The 24,225-nt window shown below is 39.2% G+C and overlaps 1 protein-coding gene across 11 annotated transcripts in view; it reads left to right on the top strand.

The window, feature by feature from the left end:
- DLGAP2 (DLG associated protein 2) overlaps positions 1 to 24,225 on the top strand; it is a 466,376-nt gene that overhangs the window by 73,078 nt on the left and 369,073 nt on the right. For all 11 annotated transcript variants that reach the window (XR_012834403.1, XM_075747313.1, XM_075747324.1 and 8 more), the window contains exon 2: positions 7,226 to 7,280. Coding sequence is in view for 8 of the 11 variants with exons in the window: in XM_075747302.1 (XP_075603417.1) it covers positions 7,226 to 7,280 (55 nt within the window). In the remaining 3 variants the exon portion in view is untranslated. The remainder of the gene's footprint in view (positions 1 to 7,225; positions 7,281 to 24,225) is intronic.

Genomic DNA, 24,225 nt, shown 5'->3' on the forward strand with positions numbered 1-24,225 from the left:
ATGCTATCTACGGTCCTTATAACACTATACCTTTTTTTTCCTAGGGTTGCTTTCCCTTATTTAGTTTTGATTCAGAAATACAAAAGAGATTATGCAATCAGTGAGTTCCTCATTACTTAAATGTCTGTCACTTTTAGTTGAAAACTCTGCTAAAGAAACATTGCTTCTATTGTTGGTGTCAATACTTCCTTTAATCATGGAAAGGGTTTTAGAAAATTTCCATTTTTTGAGATGTAATACCATCTGAAAGGACACATATTAGTATGAGTATTGTAATGTTTTCAGAATATTTCTGAGATTTATCTTCCTTGACCCAACATTTCCTTTTATTCAAAAAGGGAAGAGATGATATACATATTTAAATGTGATTTGATATGATATGATAAATACATTGATACGGCATTAAAGTATTTGGTATATGGTAAACATGATTTGTCTTTTTTCAGTGTAACTTGTTCTTTCAACAAAATATTCATGTTTTATTTATGTTCTTGGTACCTAATTGGGAACAGCGGACTAAGGTAGAGGATGATAAGAGAAGAAAATACTTTTACTAAAATCCCCACAAAGCAGACGAATCATTAGCATGTTCTGTTTTGACATTAAATTAGCAGGAAGGTTCACTGGTGTGTATGTGAAATTCGATATTGGACAACAGCAATCTAGTAAAGTCCTGAAGAAACATAATTGGACACGTCTGGGCCATCTCATCAGAATACAATGAAATAAACTGACAAGACAGGCTTCTTACTCGCACCGCCGTGGGTGGGAGACATTTTGGCACAGGCTGCCTTTGCAGCAGGGTGCAGCTCATCAGGAGCTACGGTGAAAGGTTGTTTCCTTGGGAGGGCAGAGGAACTGACAGCTGGCAGGTCATGATTGAAAGGTCTTGCAAAATACCTGCTATTTTCAGCAGCACACAAAAAAATTGAGTCTTACTATTTTCTATTTGCGCTCCCTTTGGCATTATGAGCTGGGTCTGTGTTATTCTGGCAGGGAACGCATGTGGGTTTGGGTAAGCGCTGGGAGGGCAGGTCCCTCCAGTCCTGCTGCTCTCTTCCTCCAGAGCCAGACTTTTCCAGAACTGATTTTATGAGTGACTTGGAACTGTTGCCGATGCTGGTGTGGGTTGTATCAATAACAGCTTCACAGAAGAGACGCACTGGTAATCTTAGGTTGCCCTTGAGTACTTAGAGGAACAGAAATGATAACCAGTATTTGTTGATACACTCCCGAGATACCCCTTAAAAGGCACAACCAAATATAATTATGCTTGTGAGAGTGGAATGAATATCAGATTTAGCTTCTTGTAGGTTGAACCAACTGCATATTGTTAGGTAACTGAAGGCAACAGCTTGATGTAGCATTTCAGCACCTGGTTGCAAGAACCTGTCTGCTCTGAAAGAAGAAATATGGGAATGCTATAATGATAAACCTTTGATTTATGATGGTTCATATCACGCAACAGCTTGTGAGCGGGAAACCTTGCCTACTTTTCATGCCCTGTCTGAAGGCAAACACCTTTGCAGACTTGTTAAATGGCTGATTGCTATGAACGGCCAAATCCTGAATGCTTCTTTTCTGCTTAACAAGAAGCAGAGAATTGCTTCCAGAGCATTAGGACTTTCCCCTTTTAACAGTGTCACTGGGACAGAGACATCTAAAATCCTCAGGTATGAAGTCCAAAAGAGAAGGGTACTTAATAATAAAAAGGAAACCCAAAATATAAAATGCCAGGAGGCAACACAAGACATTCAGAGAAGTGTGAGTGCAGGATGTCTAGTGTTTTTAAGATCTAGCTGTTACAAGCATAATCTCAAAACATCTCTGTAGTAGCTGACAAAGAAATCTTGCCTACAAAAGGAGCCATGAGACAAATATAAGGAAAAGCAAGTACAGTGATGTAATGAATATGATTCTTAGAGTGCAAACATGTAAAATTTGTTCCACAAGATTTGTGTGGATGGTAGGAAATCAGCAATGCCTTAGCACGGAGCAGTGCAGATAGCAAGGTCTAGGAGGTGCCTACCTTTTCAAAAGAAGTGACACAACATTTGAAAGACAAAAAGATAGGAACTCACTCACTGGATGACACCAAAATATCTAACCTCTCTTCTCTCCAGTACTGTACTGCTTCCGCAGAAGGTGCAAGGCACACTTTATGGGATGACTCTGCCCAAGGACCATTTCTTTGTAACCATCGGTGCAAAGCTCAAATTCTGGAATATGTTTTCTCTAAAATTTTATAAATCAATGTGTATTTGACCACTATATGTTTGAAACATTTTCTTCTGAATATTACCATATTCTTGCAATCAAAATATTTCACATGTTGATTGCAATAGTTTTCTGGGGGAGGGAGGTTAGGAGGATAGGGGGCTATCTCAGAGGCGTTCCTTGGAAGTGGTTGAACATGAGCACGAGGGCCATGTACATGGCCTGTGTGGCTGGCATGGCCAAAAGGCTGTATTCTGACTTCGCAATCTTTGAGATCACTGTATTTCTACGTTGTGAAAAGCAGAGGAAAATATCATATCTCAGCTTGGGACCTGAAATTCAAGTTGAGGTTCCTTCCTTCTGGCAAGTTATAAACCACAGAATAAATCCTTTTTACCTTCTGCCTCGAATTTCCCCTATAGAACACTCAGACTCCTGAGTTGTGTCCTGTAAATTTGGACCTGTGAAACATTCATTTTCAGTTGACTTACTTTTCAGCAGAAAAAAAATAAAATGTAAATAGACAAGGGAAAATAGTATCTAGCTCACTTTTCTATGGTCAGCTTAGCAGACCAACTATAAGTGGAGTAGAAACCAGAACTTCTTTGTCATTCAGTACCACAGAGAACATCTACGTGCAGCAGATCTTTTTAAGGGAGTAGATATCCATTTCATAGAGGCATTTTTCCATACTATAATTATTTTGCTTCACATGTCTCTGCTTCTCTATAAGTTGTTTGTTTGGTTGTTGGTTTGTTTTTTTTTAAAAAAATTCTGTTAGAGGTTAGTACTTTCCAAACTTAAAATTGGTTTTTAGAATTAATTCTAGTTTTTGTTAAACCAACTTAAAAAAGTATTACATGCTGAAAACTCAGAGGACTCAGATATTTTATTTTTATGAAATGAAGGAAAGTTTCCAAGCAGACATATAAAAACATGAGCTTTACTAAATTGTAAACAGCTATGTAACTACCTTGTGCTACTCTGAGAAGCTTTTTGCATACCTGTATTACATATAACTACAACTGAAAATTTGAACACTAATTACGGCAGGTACATATTTAAACATCTCTAAGGACAGGAAGCTGTAGTGAAAACAAATGGAAGGAGATCCTGATCAATATCCACCAAAATCAATTAGCATTTTTCACTGAATTTGAGGAAGCTTTCAGCTCGGCACCGTGAGCGAGGATTACATCCCTGCTATATGTGGCCGCCTAACCGTATACTGTGGACCGCAGCTAATTTGGGGACTGGTAGGGAAGCACCTTGATGTTAAGGACATACTGCCTGCTGTATTATTTATTCTGTTTCTGCATCTATGCGTCCAGTTTTAATTTAGTATTGCAATGCCTTAGCTCCCAGCTGAGAGCTTATAAAACAACTGAAGGTTAAATTATCAGTTTAATATAGTTGAAACCTGTTTCTCTTTTGCTGAGGAGGAAGAAGAATGCTCTAAAACAATATTTCTCTCTGTGTTTTTTTTCCTGCATGTGAATCCCTTCAGTTGCCCCCATGTTTTGATTCCTACAGTAGAAATCACTCCAGGTCTGATTTGGGTGAAGATTCTCACTCAAATTGCCTGTGTAGGTAAAGTTTCAAACCACAAAAAAAAAAAAAATTTAATCTAGGGATTATCTGTGAAATTAAAGAAAAAGCTCAGAGACATATCGCATTTTAAGGAATAAACGGGGATTACAGTATGCAAATGAATGAAAGGAAAGCAGCAGGGGGAAGAGAGACATGTAGAGGGAAAGGTGACAGTTTTGCTGAGGAATTCTCCTGTCATTTTCCCTAGGGAGGAGAGAAATGGAGTGGGGAGAAAGTGGGAGGAGAGCAGTGTGAAGAGGCTCTTGGATACCATGGAGATGGGTATAGTGTAAAAATCTGTATACTGCAGATAAGTAAGTGGGAGGTTGATATCAAACTCCTACCAGCCAGAAACTGGCTTTTGCAGGGTAAACATGTTAAAGGGCTGGGGAGAAGGGAGCATTGTTTTAGCCTCTGCCATGCTGTTTGCCTACTTAACACTTAAGAGAGCGAAGGGAAGGGACAAATAAATGTTTTTCCAGCTTGTGCTTTTCAGTATAACTATTTCCTTATCTATATCCAGTCTACCAGGAAGGAAAAATTATGTTCTAGAGTGGTTGTTTTTTTTTTTCCCCCCATTGAAATTGTCTTGCTACTCTAGACCTGCTTTTTCTGTCTCTTAATTCCAGTCTTAATTTGTTTAACTGGGTGCTCATAATAAATTCATAATGCTTCTCCATGGTTCGTGAATGTGGGGAAGAAAATGTGACAGATTCACTAGGAACTAAATGTTACTTTATGTCTGAGTAAGACAGTGTTTTTTTAAAATTCAGTCTTTGTGTTACAGTGCTTTGAAAGACTGTCTCTGTTCATTTTAGGATTTCTTTGTTCTCTGCTTCTAATTTTTATGCTTTTGATGCCTATACGACTGTGATGTTATTTATATCTGTGGCCATAAGGAAGATGCTGTAGTTTGTACGTAGGATGTTGTACTCCTAAGAATTATTGGATTTTTTTATTTTAAAATTTAAGCAATACTGTAGAATGACGAGTGTGGTTTTCAGAAGATTGTTATTCATGCTATTGATTCTTCTTAAAATACAAGCTCCCTGCTGCCTGTGAATTGGGGTAAGGCAAACTGATACTTTTGTTCAAGTCCTACTTTGATCCCTCAAATAGTCCACCCTGAAGCAAACAGGATAGTTTTGAGACTACTTCAAGGGAGAAGGATTTCTACTTAAGGAAGCCATTTACTTATTGAAAGGTCTTGTGTGGACCAAAAGAGATGAGAAAGGACGGTACCTAGCTGGTATAGCTGAGTATGCAGAAATTTGGAGGTACGACATCTCCACACGTGTGCCGCAACGTGGTCTGTCTCCTGGTGAGGGTGTTTCTGTAGGCAGGGAGCCGTAATGTCAAGTACCTCAACTTCAGCGTGGTGGAAGGTGCTGAAAAGGTGTTGCAACAGGGTGAAGACGACCATCACACATCTTGGAAGTAGGTGGCTGTGAACCTAACGTAGGTTTTCCTTCTTTCCTCAAATTTTGTGGACTTTCAAGAGTGGCCGTGGGTGACCCATGAGGTCCTGTGTCATGCCTAGTGAAGGAAGCACTGGTCTGGCAGCCTGCAGAAGCACCGGCACTTACAGACCTACACCAGGACAAAAGTCCGCATACATGTGTGTGTGAAAGAGTGAGCTAGAAGGAATTTGAGAAAAATGAGCTACTTAGCAAGTCAAACACGTTTACAAGATGTATGTACAGTAATGCAATAAAGCCCCAAATGTGACCATAAACTGTATTTGCAACAAAGCAGTTCCGTGATAAGCTGTTGGGAGGATCTGCTGAGATGTATCTCTGGGGATCTGACTTGATTACCCTGTGCCTAACATCCACTGCTTAAACCCAATTTGTTTTCCCTTTTATCTACAAGCTTAACTTTAGAGTTATGCCAGAATAAGTGATTCTTTTTAGTAAGAGCTTACATTTAAATGCTTTGGCTTCAGTAGAGTTCAGAGGAGTTGAGGTGGGAAGTGTTCTTATCCCTGACAGTTCTACCCACTGCTTTTTGTCCAGAGCAGCTTTCTGACCGCAGACTGATTTTTCATCTTATAATGGCACTAAAAGAACAGTTTTGCAATGGCTCTGCCTCTGCATGTGTGCATTCAGGAAAAAGCAAGGTGCAGCAAGTTTCTCAAGACTTTAATTTGTTGTGCTAGAGGACACGCAAACCGAGGTGTTCCTCACCCTGGGGTTACTGAGGCATGTATTGGCAAAGTCCTGCAGGGAGGGCTGGGAGGTGTGGTGCTGCTGCAGGGGCAGTGCATGTCTGACTCTTAGCGGTCTCATCCCTAGCTATTAACCTTGGCCAAACAGCAGTAGCAGTCTTTGTGAAAAATACAAATATCTCTAGTCCCTAAACTATTTTCATTCCTGAATTTCAAAAACTTAATGCAAGCCGTGGTGGGGCTTGGGGTCTTCTTAGCGGTTAGACACCCAGCGTTGCCAGACAGTGGGATGCTGGCCTCCTCTCTGTAGAAACTAACTAGGGGTTTTGTGTTGCTTTTGTGTTTTGTTTTTGGTTTTTTTTTTTTTTTTAAAATTTCAGACTTTAAAGGGTATTTAGAGAGCATCTCAGAGCATGATTTTTAATTGGCTTTTTCTCAGACATAGCAAAGGAAAAGCCATTAAACTTTAAGATACAATTTTACAGATGCTGATAGTGTTGTGTAGGGTCTTAATTATAGATTTAAAAGTCAGATTAAAATAAGGTCTTGGGTGCTTCAAGTACAGATTGCTGCTGGTAGGAGCACCAAAGCTGGTTGTCTGCACCAAAACAGGTGACTTCAATGTGTAAATCTGTGAAGAAGAGTGAGCCTGCAAGAAAGGGCCAGTGGTGGTGGGAGACGTCCGCGGTGTTTCTCGCAGGCTGCCAGCGGCATCTCAGCATGGTGGACGCGGTGAACTGCAGTCTCGGGATCTTTTCTGTCCCAGTTCCCTTGAGATTCCTACTCAAGCTTGTGGGGTTTTGCATTGTCTGCTGGAACTGGGTGCGTGAGGAGGGAAGTGCTGTGCTTTGGAATTTGGTCCCAAGTGATTTATGAAAAGCTAGATTTCATAGCCCCAGGGCCACATATGCAAAATCAGGACCCGCAGCGTCGTTGTTAACATACTGTCTTTCTAAGTTAGCACAATTAATTATGTTCTTATGTTCCTTTACTCGCTTTTTAATATTGTAGTCTATGGGAGAGGGTGAAACTAGCTTTACAGGCAGGTAATAAGCAGCTAATCTCCTAAGATTCGTCTCCGTGTGCAGCTCCTAATGAGCGGGGGTCACATTTGGATTGCATGATAGCTAATTTGGGTGCAGTATGAGAGCACAAAGCTTGATCAGATGTGCACTCTGGCAGTCATCGACTCTTCTGCCTATGATGTTAAAACATATATGTATATTAACATCTGTTTCTTTGTTGCAACAGGTTCTGCCTGGCATACTGCAGAAGCATTGCTGTATTTTACCTGACAGGAACACAGGTAAACTTTTTTCTTAATGAGTTGCTACTGTGATATGGAGAAATGCAAACACAAATTGGATGATATAGAGAAGTCTTGCTTGCTATTTATGGTCATTGAAGTTCTCTTCTGGGGAGTGACAACTTGGATGTTTTGTTTAAATTACCTGCTTTCATGTGAAGATTTTGTGTATTCTGTTAACTTTCTGGAGTTAGCGCTGTTGTAGAGACTGCTGCCAGGTCTTGCTTATAACGGTATTTGTATGAACTTCTGAAGTGTCTCTGTTGTTAATTATAAAGTTACAATTTTGGCAAGAAATGAGGTTTAATACTGGAGTCTGCAGTCTGGTTCTGTTGATTGACAAAGGTGCTAAGCAGTAAGTCTTACGTATAGCTCTGATTGCAGATAAATGCTTGCTTCATGCTTATTTTTCAGAGACTAGCGGAGTAGACTAAAGGAATAAACAGAAGGAGTATCGCTAATGATGCCTTGCTATTGTGCAGGAGGAGACTTAAAGTAATATGTTTGTGACCAGAACAAATCAATTGATGAGAATGATAACATGGGCGAAAAGAAAGTGATGATTTAATTTTACATTCCTTTATTACAGGAAATCCAATTTCTTCTAAAATAAATTTTTAAATCCTTTTTTATACTTTTATAATTTTATAAATTGGGTGAAAGTGACTGCGTATGCAATTGTGAGTTTAATTTAACAGACTAATTTCAGAGAAGTAGAAGCAAAAATATAGCTTATTATTTTCTGTCTTCTTAATAGAACATATGTGATTGCTTGCAGCTGTTAATAGCTACCATTAAAATAAACTGGTTTGTTCCTTGGCTTGCTGTTCCTTGTATTTCAGGCACAGTTTGCGCTAAGCGTAATTGCATAGAGAACTTGACAACTGTGTTGAACTGTGGTGTGACTTGTAGTTACCTGCAACTGCTCAAATGAAATTTAAAATCTCATTTACATTTTCATCTGTGAACATGGGAGAAGTACATTATAGTAAGACAGTTAATAATACACCTCTTCTAGCAAGAATTTGCAAGTTTATAATTAGTGAACAGATGGCAGACAGACTTTGGCCTTCATATTTATTTCAAGCTTTCCTGAAAACTGGACTAAGCAATCATGGTATAACAACTTCAGCCCAGTCTGTGTGCTCCTGTGCTGGTTATTATTATTGGTTTTCTTTTTCTTTTATTTGTAATATAAGAATTTGATCCAGATTCCTTTGGGAATGATGGGGCCAGTGCTGCCAGGCCATCCTGTCACCTGGCTGCCCTTCACACCTAGCCTAATCTTGATTCTTAGGGAATATATGCAATTAGCCTTACAAGTAGTATGGCCCTGGATTGCTCATACCCTAAAAAACTGTGTGTCCCACTGTCCCTTCCTACACTGTCAAAGAGTTTGAAGTGGCAACACTTACTCTGCCAGTTCCGATGTTCTGTATTTGTAAACTGGAGAAGAGAGCTATGCATGGAAAGGTACATGGGAGCGATGATCACCTCCCCCTGGTGACAGTGTGTTAGTGCTTCTACCGTGAACTTTTCTTCTCAGTCCTTATAACTTGGGTATAAAAACATCTCCTGCAGAGCCTTTTAAAAGGGAGGATAAAAAAGTTATTCAGCCACTCCACAGCAATGCAGTTTTGGAAGAAGACGTATTTAACAAGATTAGGCGTTTCAAAGGTTAAAGAACAACGTGATGTTTCATTTCTTAAGTGTTAATTTATTTGTGCCTTTCTATTAATTATAAATATATTTTCATTACTAAATTGAAAGTTCACAAAGCATGCACTGGCCAAATGCATGTTCATTATCATGTTACTTGGCATCCAGAACCTGTATTTGTCACATACACTATGCCTCAAGAAGCAAAAGATCCCAGACCAGACACCTTTATTCTGCACTTATATGCCATAAGCATACTGTAAGAGCTGTATTGATGACCCCTCTCAGTTTCTTTCCCTCTACCATAACTTAACCAGCCAGCAGCAACTGGGATGCATTAGCAGTTATAAAGTTAATTGGAAGAAAAGCAGTTACATGTTCTGTACAGGTGTTACTAACAAGATCATAAGGGGAAACAGTGTGAAGGTACTAATGACCTGGTGGGGAGCAGTTTGCTCATTTTCTTGAATTACAACGCTCTGTCTCTCCAGCTCCAGCTGGGAAAAATAACCCACTCCTTTCGATGGGCATCCACTACCCTCTGTGTCCACGTACAGCCAGCTCTAATTCCCTTGATAAATATTTCCCAGCAACGATCCATCCCCTGCCAACAGGAACTCTTCAGCCAAGTCAGAAGTCCCCCCTCGTTATTGCATGGTCACTTCTGTAAATCTTAGATGGATGCTAAGGCTGTCCTTGCCCCCTCCTGAGCTGTTCACACAGAATGAGCAGTACACTTGGTTTCTACCCTTGAAATGAAGGCAGCTGTTAAATACAACATGTTTTGACATTTCTACAAAAAAGAAAAAAATAAGGGGTAGGAATAGAGCTTTGAAGTAGAGAAGTCAATGTGTCCCTGATGTGAGTTGCTTTTTATTTAAATTGATGTATTTTTTTTAAATTTATTTTTATTTCCAGTCTTGCATGAAATAGAGCTACTCAAACAGTACGAGTTGTTTAGTTATAGATACTTTCATATAAATAAAAAGAGGAAATATATCTGAAAGCTTATGCTTTTGCGTATACTGTGTTTAAGCAGTCTTAGACCAGATAAGTGAATTATTTGGAGTTTGATTTTTGTTTATCCCAGAGCTTCCTGTATCGTGATCTAGCACAGTAAATGATCCTCAAGGTGAGCACAAATATACTTGGTGCAGTAAAATATGAGTTATCAATGGGACTCATTAGCAGAAGGCACTCTGTGCGATTTTTACCATTGCTGCGGTTGTTAAATGGACATTTTTGCACTGCAGAGATGCTGATAGCTGTGTGCATTATCTGCTGCTGTTGTGCTCTTGGTACACAATTATTAGTTTCCTGTCATGCAAGGAAATTGCAGAAACAGCTTCTGTACTATCCTTTTCCATCATAGCTGTGAGTTTAATATGTTGTGGACTGCAAATTTGGGCTCATTTTTTCCACTGAAGATCCCAAAGGAATTAACGAATCAATAGGCACTAACAGCTTCTTGGGTTGATTCGTTCTCTGGTGCTTTAAGCTTGCGTTTCCTCTCTGATAGTGAAGGAGAACATAGGTACAATAAAGAGCATCTACACCTATCTGGCTGACTTGAATCTGATAAATAGCTCTTTTAAACTTTAAACAACACTTTTAAAGGAAAAAAAAAGAAGAAAGAAAAAAGATTTATGCTGTCTCAAGTTTCTTCGTCATCCATTTTCAGGTCAGCTCTCGTGTGCTGATATTGAACTTGCGCAGGACGTTAAATCCTTTGTTATAATCATTCTCTTTTGTCCACTGCATTGGCTAAAATTACATTGAAAAAAAAGTGTGACCAATGTTCTGGTCTCTGCAAAGAATGAAAAATATCTGCTTGAGAGAGTGGTAATTGCTTTAGATACAAAAGCAGGAGTTTAATAATAACCAGTCTCTTCATTGGATAAAGTATAGCCCAAGACAGTAATGTTTCATCCTTCGCTTGTTTGCTTTTCTTCCTGTTGCTTGAAGAGCAAATATTGAACAGGAAAAAAATCTAAGATGGTATTAACAAGAATTCCTGCATTAAACTGTACTAAATTGGATAAAGAAGTTAACATTGCTTTCTTTTTTTTTTTCTTCTCAACTATATCTACAACTGTGTTGCTTTAGTAGCTTTTGAAATAAAAGGAGTGTGGATTGGTGTGCAAAGCCAACATGTTTTATAACTAGCAAATACGTTACTAACTGCTTGTTAATATTCTCTGTATGTATATATATATTTATTCAAATGCAATGGATATTTGTAAGAGCCATCCAAGTGACTGGGCTCACAGTGCGTATGTATGAGCTGTACAGCAGCCAGTTTGATTTCACAGAAGGAATTACAGGACAATGTTCAGAAGGCAAAGTCCCGCTTACAAAAATCTTACCATATTCACTAGCATATCATCCTCCATCTGAACATTTTTAAGTACTTAATTAATCGTGATGAATTTTTGTCTTGTGCCATTGAGATAAAGAAATTTTATTTCTGTTTTATAGGAGAGAAAGTCAGATTATCAGCTGGTGCAATGCAAGAATATTCACTAGGGTTATATATCCTCCTCTTTAGAAGTTCTTTGCCTAAACTGAGGTTGTCCTTTTACTTTCAAGATGTAGCTATAGATTTTTAGACAGTTCCTGCAGACTTCACCTGCTGTCTGCTTGCTGAGTTCAACATGAGCGTTCTCATTCAGATGTTCAGCTGCAGGCTGCCTGCTGGTACTTTCCAGCCCTGTTTCCATGGAAATGGGAATTAGAGGGGTGAAAATAAAGCAAGAGTAAGTATTTTCTTAATCTTCTAGTTAATCCGGAAGTTCTCATGCCTTGGTATCAAGGTTGTTTTGCTTTTAGTTGGCTAGGCATATGATGCCAACTTTTGCCAAATAAAAAATGAATAAAACCTGCTATCAATCAGAGCTGTTGTGAGCGATACCCATTACCTTAACTCTGCAGAGGTGTCTGGGATCACCAGTAAAGGGTGAAGAAGGGAGAACTGAACTGGACTGTGCAAGGATAAACTGATGAAAAGCTGTGAGGCAATACCCGGTGCCAGAGGTGATAAGCTGCGACAGAATTTCTTGTCAGACATAGCTTGCATTGTGAAAAATGTTGACAGTAATTAATTGAATAGTGCCACATGAACCTGGGGGAGGAAAACATCCAATTTGGAGAAGATCTAATTTAAATGCTCCAGACTGAAAGTGAAACACAGGGTATCATCTAATGTGTTTGGAACATAATTTAGGGCTCTTATGTTTCCCTAGAGATTCCTTCTCCTTTTTTCCTCCATGTTACTGACACTACCATATCAGCAAAGTCAGGATGGCGGAACAGTCGCCATGCAGATGGGTGTATCGTGAGGTAAACTTTCTACTCATTGCAAGCAGCATATTCTTATATACACTCTTCTGCCCCTTTCCCAGTGGCCGAACCCCAGCCACGGCTTTGTGTTAGCATGTCCTTGGGAAGAGGAGGTCTGGGGTCTCTACACCAGACCACTACTCCTCTTATTTTGGCCAGAAGTGACCAGTCAAATTAGCACGGAGTTGGGCACGGGGAGGGAGCAAGCCTAAGGAGGATCAGCCTTTTATCTGACAGATGCTTGTGTGGCCTTTCCAGGCCTTTTATTCAGCTTCCCCAACCTCACCACTGGAAACTTTTCCTGATGCATAACCTGAGCCTTCCTTGCTGCAGCTTAAGCTCATGGACGTGTAGGGACGATGGGTGCCTCCTGTTTCTCAGCTCCTTGCAGATACCCTTTCTGTACCTGAAGACTCTTTATCCTGTCTTCCCTCCCTCTAGATTTTGTCCTCTAGATTAACAAATTCTGCTTCCCCCCCTCTTTCGTGCATGTTGCATCTAAACCTGACATATTTTGAAAGTTTTCATCCCCAGATTTGTTTAGAAGAGAATGCAGGGTTTAGCAGTTGTCTAACATGACAGGTGCCAGTTCCCTAAAGATGGCATCATCTTTGATTAGCTAATGTCCCGTTTTTACACTACAGAAACTCTTATATACTGTAGTCTGTGACCTTTCTTCTTCTAGAAGACTTGGTTGATTTGGGTTTGTTAACACCGGCTACAGACTTGAGAAAGAAGGACTTGCTTTGTTTGCTTATTTTTCTTTAGTACTAGATCAGTTCTGGAAAGTTGATCTGATAGTAGGAATTAATGTAATTTAAATAGGTAAAACCAGGAGGTTTCATTAAAGATACAAAAATCTTTTATTTTAATATTCCTGGTTGGGTGGGTTTTCACTTCTTGATTTCCTGATTCCCTTCCACTCACCACAGCCCACAAGGTGAATATAAGCCTATAAACCAAACTTTGGTTTTCATCAGTGTTTTTCTCTAACTTTTCTCATATCTACAGAAGATCAGCAGCACAGGGAGCACAGCCATAAGGGACCAGGGGATTGGTTCCACTTCTCCCAGGGATTCAGAATCTGGATAAGATGCAACTGGCACTGAAAAGCAGATTGCAGCAATGTGAAGAGGAAACCTGCAGGCTGTGAAAGAAAGTATTTTCTAAAGTTAGTTTGCATCGTTTGGGTCATTTTAGACTTCTTAGTACTGCTAGATGTCTAGCTAGAATAAGGAACTACACACTTTCAATCTCAAACCAGCCAGAAGACTGCTGCCTTGTTTTATTGGGTTTGTATCTACCTAGGACTGTCCAGCTTAATCCACTAAAATTTGGTCTCTATGTGTTGCAAAAATATAGGCAGTTTGGGGTAGACTCAGACTTCGAAGGGATCAGGTCTATTATCTCAAGACCAATAGGTCCTCAGATTTCAGTATCAACACTTCCAGGTATAGAGCTAATTAACACATATAAATCCACTTGAAATAATTGGACAGGCCAGAGGACTCTGGATGTGTATGAGCATAAAACTGTTTTAAGAGTCCAGCTGGGCCAGATCTCTGTGTCATTCTGCTTATGGAGTAGAAAGCATGGTCACAGCACGGTGCGCTGGTGCTTCAGTCTTTGCGCAGTGTCCTAGCTGGCTGCTAGCATACTACAAACTCCTTTTCGGAGTTTAAGGTCCTCCACTACACCTAGCTCCTCCCAAGGGATGTTTTTTCCCTCTCATTACTGTTATGAGAAGTCACAGCTGTGCTTCACCCAGAACTATGTAATCTTACAAACGAAAAACTGAGCAAGAGATTTCACTGATGTTTAGATGTCACGTTAAATGTTCCAAGATCAATAAAACATGCTCCCCTGAAAGGCCAGTGCTGACTAGCCCCTGTGCTCTCGGGACTGGATATAAACCGTCAGCTGTAAAATAGCACTTTCACAACAGTCTCACCCTCATGGGGTGTGGGGGGAGCAGGGGCTGAAGAAGGGGCTCTACCTCAGCGAAGCTTAATTCTAGAGGCAGAATGTGAGTGAGGATGTGTGTTTGCAGTCTCTTTGCCTAACATCGTAAGAGCCCTGGTGGCTGAAGGTGTGGAGGAAAGAAATTCTCTCCAGAAAACAGCATCTCTTGCAAGAAAGCTTACTTGACCTTTATTTCTGAAATGTTTTCTAAAGCATCCCCAATGTGTGCAGCATGGCTGCTGAAGGAAGAGAGAAGTGTACATCAGCAGCAGCAGCAGAAACTGCAGGCAGCTCTGATAACTGGTCATGTTAGTAACGTGACTAAGTATTGCTAAATGAAAGCAGTATGTAGAATGACTGATTTCTATATGCCAGTTTGGGATTTTTATTTTTTAGTGCTTTCATCTATTTGTGAAACGGTTGCCCAGGCAGTATATAAATCACATGGACTGAGGGGGTGTGTATGTGTGTGAGAGTAGTATACACAGGCACTCTCTTCCAGAGGAATATAATTTTTGAAGTCCACTGCCAGAATGTACAGCTTGGCCAACACAGTGCAGTGTGTGGGTAGAGTTACAGGGCGTGTAATTGAGCAGAGAAATCGAAAGAGAGACCTTTCTACTCACACAGCGAGTGAGGTAAAATGTTAGTTCTGTTTTCTAGAACAACTACCAGTGGATGGTGAGGAGCACAGGGAAGTGATATAGCTCTCAGAGGAATATAGCTGTAATGCTGGAGGGGTCTTGGATGCATCGGTTTCACACGGGTACAGTGATACTTCATTCCCACTAGAGGAATTAGATTGTGGGCCAAAAGAAACTATTCCCTCACCTTTTAAAGGTCTCAGGGCTGCCCACAGAGAAGTATCTGCATTCCCCGTTTCAGGAGTGTCTTGCCTCTGTCCAGCTACTTTGAGGCAACTTGGAAGTAAGGACAGGTCTCTTGGGTGGTATGCATTAATCGTATATAATTCAGTAAAGTATAGAAGTAATAGATATGTTTTATTTGCTACTGATTTCTTAACGTTCTTTTTTCCTTTAAATTACAGTTCAACTGTTTAAGTAGATTGTTGTCCTAAAAATATATCCTTTCATGATCTGGGAAGGCCCCCACTCTTGAGAGGACTAAGCAATGGAAACAGCATTGGAAGTGACCATCAGTCTTTTCTCCCAGATTCACTTCAGCTGAATTGTAATCCCCAATTTTTTGGAAGCTCTTCAAGGTTTTGAAGAGCAAAATGTTTTTTTCAGGGGATGTGGGAATAGTAGATTTTGTTATAAAATTTTTCTTGCAAAAAGCATGTAAGTTAGAAAAAAATAAGGACTAGAATTCAGATTACCAACTTCTAAAAAGAAACCTATTTCAAGAAACTCGTTTGCTTTATTTTGTCCTTCTCCACCCCCACCCCCCACTAGTCCACCACTCCTTTTTACAAGAAGAGTGAGAGAGTATGGGAAATTAGGTTCTGTATCCAAGATGCTCACAGTGTTAGATAACTTTTATTTTCATAAGATGCCCGAACAATGTTTGTCTGCTCTAAGGCATGCTGATTGATGTGGAGTAGTCTGCCACATGCTTTGGACTTGTATTTAACTCCCTAGGATTGAATAACAGATTTAAAAAGATGTAGCGTACAAGCCTCTCCATGATTAAAACCGTAAGAGCTCTCTTTTCTTCCAGCTGTGCATTTTCCAGAAAAGGACATCCCACTTCCACTGACGTACTGGTGGAGACTTCTTCCAGACGTACCTTTTTTCTTTCAGCTGACTTTATTAATGTACAATTATTCCTGTCCTTCCTATTCTTGTATTAGGGTGGGAGTGTAGTACTGAAATGTACATTTTGTTATTGGAACATCTGAGCTGTTCATGTTTTCCGTGTTCATGTTTTTTTAAAGATAAACTACAGTGATATTCTCTGCTTAAAATGGTTTTTCCGTGCTACAATGATTTTATTTGTAGTAATGCTGTATGACATGGTTTTCCTGTCTTTTGGGATACTATAGCATATTAGGCACTATAAATAACAGCTGCTAATGCCTACAATCGTGCACAGCAGACAGTAATTTAGCCACTTGTCTCCTTTCTGTCACAATGGGAAATACCAAACACTTCTGCACCAATAATGCATATGATGCCCAAATTGTTAGCGGTGCTTACTGTAGAAGTATATCACCAGAAGCAGTGCTGCATCCTCTGCACTTGAGATTAAACCGTAGCAAATGCTTCCACACATGTGGTTTAGTCGTCGCAGTGTGACTGTGCATTGGATGAGACACCAGCTGTGTCTCCAGAGAACCTCTCCCAAACTGCCGGCCGAGAGGAGGGATGCTGTTAAACGGGGAAAAACAGAGGAAGAGCTTAGCAATAGCAAAACCTGTCCTATTAGCTTATCCTTCTTGCGGCAAGGGTCATTGGGGCAGGGAAGGGGCAGAGAAGGTGAAGATGTTTCACTGTAAAGGAAGGTGATAGCTAGTATACCTCTGTGAAAGTAATTCTATAAGATCAGATGCATGTTGTCACTTGTAGATTATATTAATGTTATTAGAATATGTTGGTTTGCTAGACTTAGGCAGTTAAATGCTTAAGCAAGGAAGTGTGAATTTGTAGTTCACCAAGGCTACTGTCCCAGGGTCCTCCACGTCTTATCTGGACACAGCTTAAAATCAGGGAAGAAGTGAGGGGTAAGAGTACAGTACCAGAGAAACTGCGAGAAGCATAACTCACAGCTGTGCTCATCTGACAGCAAAACCTGGGGATGAATCATCTGAAGATTTTCAGTGGTATATATAGGAAACCTAAACTTACCAAAGAATAACTATGGCATGACAAAAAGCCATTGGGGGCATTTGCAGTCTTTCTTACCTTATATAATGGCTTCTTGAATGTCCTTTATAAACTGAGGACTGATCCTCTGTACTGTACCATTAAAACTTCTTGTGAGCCAGGAGCCTCCATACTGAACATGGGCAGAACAATGCTGGAGGCTTCAGCTGACAGAAGTTTAATTCATGAACCACCTTCACAAATATATTTGGAAATTGTGAGTCACAGAAATCAGCCCACAAGGCATAAGAAATTACATCATGGTTAAGCTGTAGGTGATTATAAATGTAAGGGATAAGATATCACATAAGCTTCAGGGAAAGGGAAGTATATTTTGAAAATGCTTCAGTACTTTTTGCTCCCCTGCTTGTTTGGAGGGCAGTTGGAGGAAGTGATAAAAAATCGAAAAGCATGAAGAGGAGGGACCAGTGTGGTGTGGACTGTTACGTGTGTTAAAGGAGGTGTCCTTTCTCTTGATGCCATAAAGACATAGAAATCACGTACAGTCATGAGCACCTCTGCATTAGGACTAGTGATCCATGTTTCATATACCTAAGTATAAATCTTGCTGATGTGTTCTATTTGCACTAAATATATATTATAACGATGCTTTAAAAAAGGTCATTAGAATTTGTTGCCCAGTACTGAAATTTTCTAACTCTCTCCTGTTTCTATGGAAACTGTAATAATAAGAAGACACAGTAAACAAATGCACTGTATTATAAGCCTCCTCTTTAGCAGGACATTCATTTTATTAGTATCTGTTGAAATTAGTCTGGTGATGGGTATTGTGCGTTTGACCATCCGAACAAGTAAAGTATCTATTTCATTTTCACTGAAGACTTATCTTCCAGCTTCAAGGGCTTTTATTTCGGTCTTTAATCATTTTCCTAACCCAGTGCTGGGGTGGTATGTGCCAGTGGTTAGTACATTACTGCTAGTAATATTTGCTTAGCTCAGAGGAGGGTAGTGAGTGCTTAATAATGTTTATAAAGTGCTTCAGAAATAGGAAAATCTTAAAGTGCAGAAGTACACTTCGCACTAGCTAATGCAGAAAATAAGAACTTCTTTTGCCTATGATTTTTTTGAACATGCTTCCAGGGTCATAGCTGGAAAGGCATAGCCTGCTGTCTAAGAATAAAGAATGTGCCTTTTGTGGAACAAATTGCATCTCACAAAGTGGAGTGTCATCTTCTGGAGCAATGCACAATTGTGGTCCTTGAAGTATGTTGTGCAGCAACGAGAGCTCTGTATGTTCTGGACTGCCAAACCCTGCAAAGATGGGGAGGCTGACCTCCATCTACCTCTGCTCCGCCTGGCAGGACTGGCAGGTTGCAGGCAGGCGCACGCAGTGCATGACCATGTGTCTTGCAGGCACGTGAGCCGATCTGGGGAGATTGAGTCCAGGAGGCAAACTTCGTACTCACTGATGATACAATGCAATTCCTACATGATTACTGATCTCACCTTCTGTTTTAGAAATTAATGTTCCTTCTGTGAAACCAGTTTCAAGATGACTTACTACTGCTGAAAGGGGTAGTCAGGTTTTCAAAGATTAAAACTGTGGATAAATTGTCCAAGTGTCTCAGTGAATGATATGCCTGTGCTGTACTTCTGGAGTGGTTTATAGGGAGCGAAAAAGTCAAAGCTCAACTAATCAAAGTTAGGATGGGGGAAGCCTGTTCGGTTTTGGTGTTGTGAAGAGATTGCTGGCATTCAGGTTACTGGGAATTTACTCTGTACTCTTCCTCTGGGCTGTAGGATGGCAATGAGGCAGTCACCTTTACTTCAGTTTGTAACATTAAATGCACTTCAGTAACTTACAGAGAACTGCCATACAATAAGCAAGATACTTTTCTTTTTCTTTGCTATGGACAATTTATGACAGTTATTTGGTGATGAGAGACATCAAAACCCCACTTTGTAGGTTTTTCTTTTCAGGTTCTTTAGCAGTATTCTGAATATCATTGTTGCTACAGGGAATGAGAGAATCTATCTAATTGGGAAACTTTGGATTTTGGTTACAATGATGACAAATGGTGCTCCTCAGAGACACAAAATGCTTTGATATCTGAAAAGAAGTACAGTGATGTTGGTTGGTGCTTAAGGTGTCCACTTCTGTCTGTGCAAACACAAGTGCCTTGGTATCATCCAAATGAGACAGCTTCTTTAGGCAGGCTGTCAGGTTTGATGGGGACTCTTCAGATACTTTCTACCACTGCAGAGAGACTGGCTGTGTGAGGGAGCCTCCTGTGCTGAGACAAGCTTCTTCATAACTATGAAACTGAGGTGCTAATGAAGGCACATCAGCCTGCATAGACAGAGAAGGTGGGTTTGAAGGAGCTAATAGTATTTAGTTTTGCTTGTTTTTTCATGGAGGGCAGATTGTAAGCGTTCAGTAGGATAGTCTTTCTATTTCTTGTGTTCACTTGAAAGAAAATAGATTGCATCATACATTATTCAATATATAAAGGGGGCTTATAAGAAAGACAGATAAATACTTTTTACCAAGGCCTGTAGTGATAGGGCAAGGGGCAATGGTTTTAAATTAAGAGTGTAGGTTTAGATTGAACATAAGGAAGAAAATTTTTACAATGAGAGTGGTGAGACACTGAAAGAAGAGCAGTTGTGGATGCCCCCTCCCTGGAAGTGTTCAAGACCAGGTTGGATGGGGCCTTGGGCAACCTGGTCTAGTGGAGGGTGTCCCTGCCCATGGCGGGGGAGTTGGAACTAGATGATTTTTGAGGTCCATTCCAACCCAACCCAAGCCATTCTGTGGTGTTTTGGTTGCACTTCATGTTATTGGAATTAAAATTCAAGAAAGTGTAAATTCTGAGATAGATTTGATTGCCTGTCCTTTAAATTGTGATTCACCTTCATAATGAAAGGCAGATTTTGGCCTTAAGGTGGACATCTTCAAAATCTCAGCCTTGTAGCCATGAAGATACTACTCTGTTGGAAATCATGGCAAGTAATACTTGGGCTGCATTCATTGTTTTCTGCTAGAGCTGGTCTCTGACTTGTTTACTCAAGTAATTTATGTGTGGGAAGGCTGTAGTCATCTTTCTTCTTTTGCAACTCTACCATTTAAGTCCTTGTGGAAGACATCCTATGCCATTTCATTATTTTTATTTTGTTTAGTTGTAACTCAAGAGCATCACAGATCACAGATATATTCTCTGATGTTTTGTGTTTTCCTTTTCCTTAGGGCCTTTCATAACTCAGCATAGTCAATAACTCCAATCTTCTCCCTTGTTGGTAATTCTTTTCATCTTTTTTTTTTTTTTTATTTGGCAGCTTTATCACTTTATTAGATATTTTGCTGATTTCCATGCCTAATGTTTTGCAGTTCCCTATAGGATTTTATGTGCTTATTATTGTCTCTATAGTTTTGTTGCCTTTCTTTTTGATCTTCTAATTTTGTTCTTTATAACTTACCTGAATTTTTCTTTCTCTCTTTTTTTTAATCTTATAAGAAACACTTCCTAAGTTGATATTCACTATACTTACACTTGAGTAATGTAATCTTTTGGGCTGGTAGATTCTTAGCTATTTGACATTGTGTAATGCTCAGCTCGGCTGATTTATCTGAAAAAATCTTTTAGCATATCGTCATGCAACTTATTGACAAATTACTCTCAACAGTAAACTGCAGAGCATCCGTAACTGTCACTGACATCTTTACTTGGCATTTTAGGAGACATATGGCTCCCTACAAAACTGTGTGGTTATTTAACTTGAGTTTTGTTGCCTTCTTGTTGGATCTTTTGGCTAAGGTAAAAATACTGTACCATAAATATTTCTTTTCCCATTCAAGGAATCTGATGTTAGCCAAGGCTTAACCTTGAGCATTCTAGGAAAACCTGGGAGGTTTAGCTTGCAGTACAAATACTTTGGTGTTTCATTCCTCTCTGCTTCCTCCTGGCATTGCACACGTGTGCACAGCACATTAATTCTTGAATTTTGTGTCTCAAACCATATGAGTAGGATGGGATGGCAGTGCCAAGAGTCAGCTCATTTTGCAACAGAAACAAAGATGTGGGATTTTGTTGTTGTTGTGGTGGGGTTTTTTTGTTTTGGTTTGGTTTTGTGGATGAGCAATAAGGTTAAGGATGGAATTTACATCCATTCTTTTAACTTCACTGTCTTTTCTATTTGCACCCTGCCCAGCCAGTGTGAAAGCATGGTAGTCATACCACAGTGCTGTTGCTCTTTAGACTGAGTTTCCAGATTCCCACAAGCAGCACATCTTCTCTAACACAATTGATTCCTATTGCCAGGGATTTATTTTTCAGAAATATTCTTCCTTTCCAAGTATCCTAGATTGGCATTTCCAAAGTTCTTAGTTGATGATAAGGCTTGTCCGTAATTTAGGCTCTGTGTCTTCACGAGCATGTTCTGTACTGTAACATTTGGTGTCTTCCTTGTGGATGGTAACTGTTAACTTAAAACACAGTCTGCCTATATGCACAATTTCTCATGCAATTGGTGACTAATTCTGTATATAGTTTAATGAAATAATTTTACGATAATTTCGACTTTTTAGAGAATGCGATATATGCAAGAGTTCTGCCTAACAGCATGTTGTTTAATCCAGTACAAAACTGCATTTTTCATTGTCATTGTATCTATCTGATTTGATGGCCATGGGTTTTCATGTACTTTTCCATATTAACTCATTCAAATAATCACAGAAGACCTCTAGGTCTGGAGGAGGATTTGAACAGATCATATAATCTCTTCCCCTTGTACAACGCAAGCTCTGTTTGTGCCTGCCAGGAGGTCATTCCTGAGGGTTGTGCAGCTTATGACAGGTTCCATACCTTTCTGAAGCAATGTAGGTCTATGTTGCATTAATTTTACTGCTAGATATTGTGCAAAATATTTCAAACTGAATGTACCCTGTTGCAACTTTAAACTTAACTATTATTGTTCAGTCCACCACGTCCGTGGAGAATAGATGATTGCTATCTCTTTTCGCAATGGCATTTTATGTATCTAGAAACGGTTGCCCTTGATTTAAGATTTCTCTTTTCCAGGAAAAAAATGTTGAAATAGTTTCTTGGCCCTTGACCAATTTTTTTCTAAACCTCTTGGGAAAAGGTAAATCTTGCCTTGTACTCTTTATTTCAAAGTCCCTTCCTCAAGTGTGGTAAGAGTGCATTGAAATATCTTCTTACACTGGTAAGGAAATGTGATCAGAGTTCATAGATCACAAGAGTGTTTGTCCTGTAATTATTTTTTAAGTCCAAATTAAAACTTTTTTTTTTAATTTTTATTAAACATTTGCCTCTGTTTCTGATATTAGTTGAAAAGCAAATGACATAGGCCAACACAGCAGCCCCACAGAATTAGTCCTTCTGAAGCTATGTGAATTGGAAGCGTAACAAGGAAGTCCCAAGTTTAAAAGCTTAGTTTTAAGAAGTCAGTTATATATTCAGTTATGGATTGTCTCCGAGTTAAACAGGAATTAGGGCATAATAACATCTTCATTATCAAATATGCTTTTTCTTCATTCTTTCCTTCCCCCAGCCCTCCATCTGTGGTAAAACAAGCACTGTAAAAAATATTCTTGTTCCTGTATATCTCCTTATCTGTAGTATCTAGTTCATTCCATTGAATTAATTTAGAAGTGATCTTTGCAGAAGGGCAAGAAAAACATTTAAGCTATTCTCAGTTATTTCAGCTTTGGAATTTTTAACATGAAAACTTAATTTGTTATAGTTATTGACTTTGGGATGCATAGATAATGCTGAAAGTTCAGCAGTCAATGAGTAAATGATAGTAAAAAATCAGTTGACTGACTACAGTGACCCTTGACTATTTCTGCATTTCATATTGGCGTATTTTTATAAAACAACTACCATCCCAGTGATAATCCCTGTTTTCATTACTTAAGTGTTTTTAATTGAAAATGTTCACATTCAAATTACCCACTGAGAAGTAAATCTGTAGGAGTTTAATGACTCTGTTTTCTTATGTTATACAAAATATACAAATCCAGTTAGGCATATTGCTGCAATAATGATTTTGAACATTAAGTATTTTATGCAAATTAATTAAAGGGCATATATGCATATAGTAAAGGCTGCATATTTACCTTCCATCTAGGTTTTTTTTCTCCTACAGATTTCTTAATATAAAAACCTAATCAACTTTTTTTTTAGCCTGTGTGTGGTAGTTAGTTTTTTGAAATGAAGAGTCCTGAAGAAATTATAGCCAAATTATAACTTCTTGAGGTCTTTGGAAGTATTTACTTCAGTGGGTTTTTGGGTTTTGTTTTTTTTTTTTGGTTGGTTGTGGTTTTTTAATTCTCTATTGAATTTTAGGTCTGACTATTGGTTTGCAATCCACAAGTAGCTTTATTTTCTGTCTGGGATGTTCACTAGTGCTTCTGGGGAATCTATTAATGGCATATTTTAGAGTTCAGAGAGTTTGTCTTTGCTCAGGATCACCTCAAGTTTGTTAACAAATGCAAAGATTATTTCCAAATATGGTGGTGTAGATTAAAAAGATATGGAACTGGCTCCTGGGATTTCTGTCATCACAGATAGGAAAGCTTCTGTGGGTCTGACTCCTTCCTTTATGAGGACCTGATACAGCAAAGCACTTAAAGTTGTGTTCCCTCAAGGGCATTAGGGAGAAATATAACTGGCAGAACAAAGTATAATGGAGGATTTTAAATAAATTAAGAACAAAAAAATTTTAGCAGAGGAGCAAACCCGTTGTAGTTGAAGAAAGTTACAGTATTGATGGTAAAAGAAGTTAGAGGGTTTCTATACGTATTTCTATTCTGTATCTGACTTTTTAGGTTGAAGGCCTTGTATTATGCAAGTCGGTTAGACTTTCTGTGCCAGTGGTATCTAGGAATAATGTTACTGTCTGTAGAGTCAGATCATTTACATCCAAGAGTCTGAAAAGAGTTGTTTGAGAAAGTTTTCTGGTTCATTGTTATTACTAGAATAATTCAAGAATACCTGAAAAATCTCTTTAAGTCTGTCAGTATTATACCAGTATTCAAAATAACAATCAGGAGGACTCCAGAAGCAAATTAGTTCATTTGATATAAAAACACAATCCTGTCTCATCTTTTTTGTTAGGATGCAGTTACAGGTTTAGATTCTGTAATGGCTTTTCACATGTTTTCAAGAAAGTAGGTC

This window comes from Balearica regulorum, chromosome 3 (genome assembly GCF_011004875.1).
Source record: "Balearica regulorum gibbericeps isolate bBalReg1 chromosome 3, bBalReg1.pri, whole genome shotgun sequence".
NCBI classification, from domain to species: Eukaryota; Metazoa; Chordata; class Aves; order Gruiformes; family Gruidae; genus Balearica; species Balearica regulorum.